The sequence below is a fragment of the Diaphorina citri genome, unplaced genomic scaffold, assembly GCF_000475195.1.
Source record: "Diaphorina citri unplaced genomic scaffold, Diaci psyllid genome assembly version 1.1 scaffold56, whole genome shotgun sequence".
Lineage (NCBI taxonomy): Eukaryota > Metazoa > Arthropoda > Insecta > Hemiptera > Psyllidae > Diaphorina > Diaphorina citri.
The window spans coordinates 343,614-354,115 of NW_007377493.1; the positions used below are offsets into that span (position 1 = coordinate 343,614).

At 35.8% G+C, this 10,502-nt stretch overlaps 2 protein-coding genes across 2 annotated transcripts; one reads left to right on the plus strand and one right to left on the minus strand.

Moving 5' to 3' along the window:
* Nucleotides 1-370: 370 nt before the first annotated feature.
* LOC103517715 (B-cell lymphoma/leukemia 11A) lies at nt 371-6,996 on the plus strand. The gene is made up of 2 exons (XM_008482761.2): nt 371-410; nt 1,590-6,996. The coding sequence occupies exons 1-2, from the start codon at nt 371-373 to the stop codon at nt 4,388-4,390; spliced, it is 2,841 nt and encodes a 946-aa protein (XP_008480983.1). The 3' UTR covers nt 4,391-6,996.
* Nucleotides 6,997-7,807: 811 nt separating this feature from the next.
* On the minus strand, nt 7,808-9,957 carry LOC103517724 (extracellular sulfatase SULF-1 homolog). Its single transcript, XM_008482769.1, has 5 exons — nt 9,942-9,957; nt 9,491-9,642; nt 8,922-9,091; nt 8,296-8,446; nt 7,808-7,987 (listed from the first exon to the last, which is right to left on the minus strand). Exons 1-5 carry the CDS (start codon nt 9,955-9,957, stop codon nt 7,808-7,810), a joined length of 669 nt encoding a protein of 222 aa, XP_008480991.1.
* Nucleotides 9,958-10,502: the final 545 nt, after the last annotated feature.

Below are 10,502 nucleotides of genomic sequence, written 5' to 3' on the forward strand. Positions count from 1 at the left end.
ATGGCACAGGAAAGTTTCGGCCAATTGCACAGACTTTCTAAGAGCTTTTGACCGGATTTACAAATATTTCGAATGGGAGCAGGAAAGCGTGGGTATTGTTGCCAGTTCTGTGATTTTTCTTCAATATTTTATAAATTTTGGCAACATTTCATCCCATCCTTGCTTTTAAATATTTCCAATTGTCCACCTATTTTTAGGTAGATACCTTTTTCCCTTTAATTTCTAATCATGATCAATGATCACATTCTAACACTCGTATTTATGAACAAGAATGATCGTTCTTAGATCAATCTCAAGTCAAAATTGACCAATCAAATGCCTTGAGACTATGCTTAGCACGAACTTAAGAGCCAGCATTTTGTTCATAAATATGGGTGTTAGTTCCAAGACTTCTAAGAAAGATCGAGGAAGTACTTTGTGCTCCTAGTGCCCACACTTGATGTACTTAATGCAATATACATTGTTTTACATTGAACATTATAATATTCTGATAGGCGGGAAGGATTGCGCCACCCGCATGTATAATTATGAATTCACGTTCCTTTCAAGACCGAATTTTCGGTCAGTCAAAAAATGATTAGAAAAGCAAAGCTAAGTTGATTTAGTTGATAGGTGGATTAACAGAAGGACTGGTGGTTTGGTATCTTTAGCCTTTGGTATCCATGGCTTTCAAGAAAAATAGTAGGTACCACTATCAGTTATGACATTGAAACATCTTCATGTTTCTACATCGCGTCGTCAACCGTTCAGTAATGTCCGCACTAAAGCCCTCCGCTCTCTTCTCAAGATAACTCTAAAAAATAGCGAACAATAAAACTCTTTATTCGTTTCAAAGGTCGAGAAAATACCTGTTCCTTGTGTTTTCTCGGTGATGAGTAATGATAGCGTCTTGGGCTCGTGGCTCATTAATATTCATAGAGTGAGGTGGGGCTGCATTATCTGAGCGATAACACAAGTCTATTTCTTTGTTCCCTCGGATATGTCCCCCCTTGGTTTGATGAGGAAACTGCAGAAACCACTCAGCCAGATCAAGTCCCTTTGGTGTCTAAGATGCTGAGAGGTTGTCCCCTGTGATACGATTTGTTGAATACATTACGAACTGCAGACATGGAAAAGATCCCAAATCACGTCTTGGAAATTACTTTTCGTTAGATTTATTAGGCATTCATTTTGCTAATTTGACTATAATAAGAATGGAATGTATAACAAATAATTCAGTCAATTTTAATCAATAAAAATTGAAAGATTTCGTCACAAATTATGAACGGTAGAAAACATCTCAGTCTAAACTATACATAAGGATCTATAGGTGTATCTCATTACTTGATGCATTGTTTACAAAATATTACATGAATAGTAGGTAAGGGACAACAAAATACTTCGTAGCGGATTTCCACCTGTATTGTTTATTCATTTTAATGACCAAACTTTGTAACATTTTAATTTATTATTTTCTATTCGCTCGAGAAATAATTGTTATGATTTCTATAGTAAGGATTTTAATTGTTGCGAAATCCCCATTGCTGGAAATCCTCATGATATCATGAATAGATTTCCTAACGAGAAATTTTTTCTTCTTCTGATTTCAGAACCCAGTAATTACGTCTGTTCAACTTGCAAGCATCAACTGTACTCAGCATGGAGGCTAGTGCAGCATGTACAAAACTGTCATGGGATCAAAATCTATGTAGAAAATTCTAGTTCATCCTCACCTGAAGATTCATCTTCGCCTATTCATAACAAAACCTCGAATAACTATTCATCGTCTTCCTCGCATTTGTCAAATTCCACTTCTGGGTATTCAAACAATGTGTCTGCTAACTCGACACTTCCCACGTCATTAGCACATCCTAGCTCCTCTGCCAGGACACCTGTACCACACCCCCTATCTGCATCCCCTATGAGTGAACATACTCTCAACTCGTTCGGAGTCGGAGGACTATTGAGATCAATGGGTGAAAGCCCAAGACATCATCAGTACCCTCACTCTTCTACCCCACACTCAAGTCACCTTGGTTCTAATGGTTCTCAGTTCAGTAGGACTTCTAGTCACGATCATCCTTTTCAAATGGAGCATCTTGCCGAACAGTTTCGGCTGAATCAGCACCATGGTCTAGGCCTTGCTGCAGCAGCTGCAGTTGCTGCTGCTGGTGGAGTTTCACTTCCTCATTCTTCTTTTGGATCTCCAGGAGCTGAAAGACCTGCTGTAAACATTCCACCACCATCTAGACCTCGGTCCATTGTTCCACCTCCTCAACTGACATTGTCTTTAGAACCCCAAATAGACTTTTATTCCCAAAGGTTGAGACAACTTGCTGGCACAACTAGTCCTGGAGCTGCTAATAGTAGCTCCTTGCCATCACCTAAGAAAATGAGCCCACCGTATACTAGTCCCAATAGTGGAACTCCATTAGGTCTAATAACATCTCCACAAACTATGAATAATAACAACAACAATAGTAGCATGAGTAACAACAACAACATTTGCTTTGAATCTCCATCTGGTACGCTAGAGAAAGAATTGCAGCGCCCCAAATCTCCTACGAATAAAATAGCCGACCTTAGCTCTTCCACAAGTCCATCAAAGCAAGAGGATTTTCAGTTGAGTTACGCGATGAGCACTACGTCACAAGAAGAGAAAAATAAAGAATGTGAATTTTGCGGAAAGAAATTTAAATATGAAAACACTTTACAAGCTCATCGTCGTAACCACACAGGAGAAAAACCATTCAAATGTACGGTTTGTGACCATGCTTGTTCCCAAAGTGCTAAGCTAAAGAAACACATGAAAATTCATGATGAAGATGGAGACAAGGAAGATAGAGAAGAAGGTAATAATGACAATGCAGAAGATGGAGAGGAGGATGAGGAGGAGGAAGAAGAAGATGAAGAGGAGGAGGAAGAGGATGAAATTGAAGAGGAAGAACCTGATATGGGAGAGGAAGAGGAAGACGAGGAAGAAGAAGAGGAAGAGGAGGAAGATGATGAGGAAGATAGAAATATGGACATGAGGCAAGAGGAAGGTAAAGAACAAGATGAAGACATGGGCCGTGATGCACCTGAAGATTTGACGACAAAATCCACACCTCCCACTCCTCCAACGACAATAGATGAGAAAAGCAAAACCCCGTTCAGTACTCCCAGACCAACCCCTACTCCTACACCTCAAGGTAAAGGACCTACCTCGATATCACTAGTTGGAGAACTAATGGATAAATTTGGATTGAACAACATTCAGCAATACAGTGAAGCTTACAAACAAGCATTACAAGATACGCGTCAGTTACAAATTCGGAGAAAAGACGAACTTTTCCAAAATCATAAACAAGCCCTCCAAGATGCACGCCAACTCCAACTAGGTCCCAAAGACGACCACTATAGATCACCAATCATTTCAGAGAACAATAACATTGGAAGTAAAAGGCATATCATGGAAAATGGAATAATGGGAAAGTCAGTTGCAGCAATTCGTTTACGAGAAGAGTTTACCAAATCTTTCATGAGTGGTCAAGCTTCTCTAGATATGGTTGGAGCTCCACCAGGAATGTTTGGTCCTGGCTCTCCTTTTGAAATGCCATTCGATAGCAAAAGGCTGAAATTAGATTTAGATAACGCGCAACATCCTTTACTAGGGCGCAATATGATGCCAGGCAATAGTGATAATATCTATGCGGGATTATGGTTACCAGCTTTAGCGTCTGCTCAACATAACAGGGATCACAACATGTTTAGTGGAAATCCTAATGAAAATCCATTAAATATGCTATCCAGATCTAACAAACATCCTAATCATATGATGAAGCGTGATTCAAAGCCAGGTCCCAGTGCATCTTCCTTAGCTGCTGCAGCTGCGGCAGCCGCACTAAACCTATGTCTACCCAACTCACACATGAAGAAAGAAAGCCGACGCAATGATACCTGTGAATTCTGTGGTAAGGTGTTCAAGAACTGTAGTAATTTAACAGTTCACCGAAGATCTCACACTGGAGAGAAACCTTACAAATGTGAACTATGCTCGTACGCTTGTGCTCAAAGTTCGAAACTAACGCGGCATATGAAAACTCATGGACGTCTTGGTAAAGATGTTTACCGGTGCAGATTTTGTGAAATGCCATTCTCTGTGCCGTCAACCTTAGAAAAACATATGAGAAAATGTGTTGTCAATCAAAACATGAAGATGGAGAGCCACAACATAATGCAAAACATGAAAATGGATAACCACAATATTATCCAGAACATGAAGTTAGATGGTCATATGATGGAGAATATGAAGTTGGATAACCATAATGTGATCCATAATCTGAAAATGGACGGCCACAGTATGATGGCACCCTCCTTGGTTAGCTCTGAGGAAGACTCTAGTGTTGCCAGTACCAAAGACAACACATGACTCTCTCCGTGGGGAGGTTTCAGACAACTTCCTCTTCAAAGTATTTACTAACTTGGGATGGTATCTCTACCCCATTCGAAACAAGGGGTGCGTGATAGCAAAGAGTGCAATTTATTAGTTAATATGTTTTAGTAATATTATTTTGGTTGGGCTCTCTTTAACTATTATACCCACGATATCTTTCTCTTTCTTCATGTACCTATTTGCAAATTTATTGTTTAATGTAAATGTAGGTATGTGTATCAAAATGTTTAGTTTACTTAGGCGTTTACATTTATCGTTTATATTTTGGTTCTTTAGTTTCTGTACCAAATTTTCGAAACGTTTAATTATTTTTTTGTTGTACCTATGTATTGTATTGATTATTCCATTGCAAAATTGTTCAAAACTTATGTACTTAATCCAAATGAACTTTGGACTAATTTTTTACTTTAGGTTTTTCTAAACATAACTGAATTCTTTTGTATTGTTTTGTTTATTTATTTTTTCATTATTTATTTTCAACTTATTTATTGTTATCACTATTATTTATTAATAATTTGGTAAACATTTTTACTGATAGGTACCCAGAAGGAACCATATTCCAACATCTTGAATGAATAACACTAATGCTGAAAAGAATGACCTTAGTAAGCAAAATGCTTTCGGTGTTTTTATATACCTACAGCACTGCTAACACAATTTTCTCATCATATACGGATTTCAAGTTTACTGTCAAAAACAACTTTTAGATATGTGACTGCTGTCCAAATTGAATTTCGATAAGTAACCGATTTTTCTTACAGTTGATTGACTTTTTTTTGTTGCAGTAGTTAGTAGGTACTTTCTTTTTTCTCAACATTCCTAAAGATTTTATTTTTCTATACTGAAGTCCAGCTATATGATTCCAAAAAAGACTGTATTTTTACTAAACTTTTAACATTCTGTTTTTTGTTTGATGTTCTCCAATGTTTAACTGTACCTACCCTATCGATAAAGAAGTATCCATATTGTACTTAAATCTGGTCCTGTTAGGATTGCTTTTTTTCAATCTGATTCAAAAGTACGTACATTTATTATTTTTATATCTACTTGTATCACTTAAGTATTTGCGTCATCAGTGAACTAAAGTTTTGCAAATCTCTTCTCATAGGTAACTTTGAAAAAGACATAATTCTGTTTTATTATTTATGATTTTTTTTAATAACTTCGAAATTGTTTGTTTTGTGTATTTGCATTTATGTTACTTCTTCTTTTTTTATTTATTTGTTATTTATTTTTTATTTTGTTTTATGTACACACACACAGGGTGTCCCGCGACAGAAAGTTAATACTCTCATTGTAGTTTGCTAATGTTAGGACACATCTTTCTGGTTTTGCATTTTCAATAGGATCTGATATGAGCAGTCTACACTGAGAGCATTCCCCCACAGTCCTATATAAAATATGTATGATATTGGTTGTAGATAACAATGTTGCATTATATGTATGAAACCAAATTGTACAAAGTGATAACAAAATATGATCCTTTATAAATAATAGACGACAAAAAACTGCATTTATTTCTTGATTTTCTTTGTTTAAATGTGGCGAAGTAATCTGTGAATGCCTAAAAAATTATTAGACCTATGACAAAAGAACATAGTCTTAATGATGTAAATTGGATTTATGTCAAGGCTTCATGTTACACCCTGTATGGACGGGGCCAAGGTTCCGTCTGCATAGGCTTGATAAACTTTCCTCGTAAAACTTTATATTCGCCATCCTTGACATTTGTTGAAAGTTTTGGGGAGTGATCATTGCTAGACAACCCTGTATATTATATTTCTAGGATATTATAAGGTTAAAGTTCAAAAGATAAAATAGGGGGGTTTTATAGTGAATGTGTGACAAAAAATTGAAAATTTGGATTTGTTTTTTGGATATTTTTATAGAAACTTTCAATTTTATTGAATATGTAACTGAGGGTTGGGAGGAATGGTCATCTTTACAAAGGACGCGTTTTTCTTTTTTTTTATATATAAAAGACCAAAGATTTATTTGTTCTATCATTGATTTTAATTCAATACAAAAAAAGAGCCGTTATAGCTTTATTCCACAGAGCGGATATTTAATGAAATTTTGATGAATTCATACTTGCACCACACTTATGGCTAGGGATGATCACTGCCTTAATGGTTAAAAATAAATTACAAATCTCTCCCCACGAAACAAAAGTCTTTATCATGATCGCAAAAAATGTAAAGATATTTGGAAATGGTGTTATGCACATACTCTAGTAGATTTCTTTATTGCTGTAAAATACCTATATAATACCTATATCTTTGTTGTATTTTCGATGTTATAATGTTATTATATGTTGTATTAAAATTTAGATTAGTAATTTATTATAAATCGACATTATTTTGATTTTTTTCTTTTGTCCGAAAGGTATTGTGAATTGATATAGAATTACCTTTTCTGCTCTCATGGTGTTGAGATTAATCAAAAAAGACATGATAAATATGAGCGATCTGCAATGTAAATCAGTATAATCATTGCTTTATTATTTACTGTTCTTTTTATTTATTCATTATTGAATATACCTGTAATTTAATTAGGTTTTTTTTTCGTCATTTAAGTTCCTATTGTAGAATTTTAAAAATAATAAAAAGACATGTTTGAGTTTTTATCCATTGAAATATGCTGTTTTGTCGATATACTACTTAGGAACTGTTTCTTTATTCTAGCATTATTCAAACCCAAATCGGAAATGAGGTCTTAATTTTTGTTGGCCAAGCTTTTACTACATCTACAAGGACGTAATGAGAGTTCCACGATGGATGCAAAAATGAACGGGCATATTAAAGAAAAGTTGAAGAGATCCCCTAGCGGAAATTTTCTCAAGTTGCCATAAAATTCGTATGGTCAGTGCATAAGCCTCCACCATAATACCTAATAGCTATATAATATTGTCATGGTGAAGAAATACGATAGAAGACAGAGAGAGAAAGTTTACCAGACCCTGATGAAAATTTTCGGACTTGGGGAATGAGTACATCCAAAAGGTACCTGCATAAAAAAAAAATAATAATAAATAAATAATAAAAAAATGTTGTATTAGTTTTTCAAAGTACAAATGAAACAGTGTGGTATTACTTCTTGGTCCTAGTAGACAGCATAATCAAAGTAAGATAAGATAACTAATGTTTCTGAAGATACAAGAAAACATAATATGAACGTTGAGAGGCAGAAATTGCGGGCGAAAAGAGTTGTAGTAAAGTCAACCCAGCCCCAGTCTGACATGCTTGCATTGAGGGGGTGGTTTTAGTTGATATATATTATGTATGATATTGTATGTATTCCTTGAGTTCCAGGATCTAGCATTAATCAGAGATTTCTACCTCCTCTTCCCCCCCAAATAATAATAATAATAATAATAAAATATTTGAACAGAACTTACATTGTACCCGGAACAATGCCCGGTCCTCTCATTAGAAACGGCACTCGAATATCAAATTCAAAAGGAAAAGATTTGCCTTTGACCAGCCCAAATTGTCCCAAATGATATCCGTGATCAGAAGTGTAAATGATATACGTATTGTTAAGCTCTCCGAGGTCCTTTAACTCTTTTACGATCTGAAATAGAAAATATTATATTGATTAGGTTCCTCCAATTCAAGTCCACAATGAAATCAGTATAGAAGTGGATAATTTTACGATTCTCATGATTTAAAAATCAAGTCATTCTCCTTATAGGTAATGATAATATGAGCTGAAGATATGTCTGACCCTAGTTTTCTTTTTAAGTTTCTTGATCCTGCAGCCTAAGTAATCATGGGTATTTATGCCAACATTTTGAAGGTTGCTAAAGGACTAATGTATTGTTTATCAGGTTTTAAATCAAATTATTATGCAATTCATTCAGAAAAAAATAAATACCATACCTTTTCCACGGCATCATCCACGCTTTGCAACGTCTGAAGTCGTTTTGTCATGAGAAGATCTGTAAACTGCCTGTGTACAGGCTGCATTTTCCTCGTTACTTGCAGGATCCATTGTTTGTCAGGATTAGGAGCGTAGTCATAAGCTGGAGTACTGAAACAAAAATTAGATAAGTAGGTGTTAACTGCTACTCCTTTCCCCTTGCTAATGAAATAACAAAGGTTGAGTGCGAAGGGCATCCGCTCGTAAAATTTGTAGCCAAAACCAAATGTCAGCCCAAAGCAATCACCCCAGTTAGGGCTGATTGAGAGGAAAACGCCGACACCGTCTGTACACGGGAAAAGGAGGAGAACTACAACTACTCCTATTTTATTCCCACAAACTGTAAAAATGAGACCTTTGTTAGACTGCGGGGGTGAACTTTCAGTCCTATCCCAGCAGGATAAACAAGGAATATTCTGGTCTACTTACTTTCTATTTTTTATTTGCTATCAGCATTGCATACACAGAATTATAATTACAGGGGTAAGATGGAAAATGAAATTCACCTCTATACTGCCGATTTAACTTTTTCCCCCCATTGATGAGAATAACTTTACGTTTTAATTGACGGATGGAATCTACTTACTGGTGTGATGTAACGTTGAAGAACATGTTGGCATACTGAGGGGCAGAATCTTCAGGGCCATGAGGGGCAGGGAAACTCATAACTAACATGATGGGTTTCTTGGAGAATGACTGTTTGGACTGCCGTAGAAATCGGACTGAATCGTTGGCTATCAGATCAGGGTAGTAATCCTATAGGAACAAAAAGGAATGGGTATAATTCTTCGAGAATTTAAACTTGATTGCCGGGGAGGCGCGAGGAATTAGATTGGTAACCAGGGGGACTTTGGTTAGAATCCCAGTAGCGAAAAAAGATTAGCTAATGTAAGAAGGCTATTTGTAAAGCTGTGTTCACATATAGTCGACCGGCCGTAGATCGACGAGGTGAGTCTATACTGTCGAGACAGTGTGTACGGTTCAGTCGACATCGATCGATGGCCGTTCGACTATGTGTGGACACAGCTTAAGATTTAACAGCAGTAGCGTTCTGGTAAATATGCTCTATCGGTAAACAGGAGAAAGTGGGTTCGATTCCAGCTGAGGTATAGACTTTTATTTTCATTTTAAGGATGCTTATACCTAGGTACTCACATTATAGTAGTCCTCCCCATGTTTGATCTTTCTCCCATTCATATTGATTGAATAGTTGTAATACTTCGAATTCATTATGAGTGCACCCCACTCCCTCCAACCAGGCGGGATGTAACTTCCATTGTATTTGTTCAAATACTTCCCAAAGTATCCTGGAAATGAAAATAAACACACCGTGAGAAATGTCGAAATACAGGAGATTTCGGGAGGTGAGTTCAACTGGCCAGGCCATACAGAATCATTAATAGAGAAATTTATTGCATAAGTTTAAAAATAAATAAAAACCATGTAAAAATTGATTTATTATATATATTTAAAAAAAAATAATCCATTCAACCTCATCTTGCAGACCCTAGGGTAATTTCCATTTTACACAAATTACTGAACTGGGGTAATGCCCGTAATTTATTGAGATTAAATAAATAAACTCCACCTTCCACACAATACCTACGCGTGATATGAATCATTGTCTCAATATTGAACGAAATCAATTCATACCTACTCACTCTTAATAATCCTGAAAGTAAGAAAACAATTACCTATTATACGTAGGGCTAATTATTACTTTTTTCCAAGAGTTACATTAACATTTGCAACACTTATTGTACTCTGAATACTGTGTAATTACACCCCCAAACAAAGGAGTCTGATTGTAAGTAGGTACGAGTTTTTTTTTTTTTTTTTTGCTCTCTTTTTCGACAGAAAACAAAGTGCTAGTGTTTCCTGCGTCCTTTGTTCTTTTTATGTTCAAAATTTGGACTGCCTAATTTTTTTCCCACTTTAAAAAACATTAACCTCTTTTTTAAGTATGTTTTTTTCGTATAAAATATTACGATGTTACTATTGTTGCTAGACAGAGAGATATTAAGGATTATAAAAAAGCTATAAAATTTCATTGAAATGTTCGTTCAGAGCGCGGGAGATGGGATAGGATATTATTGAAATGAATTCAAATTTTACGAAAATAATTCATTTTTTATGAGTATTATTCAGTTTGAAACTATGATACTAT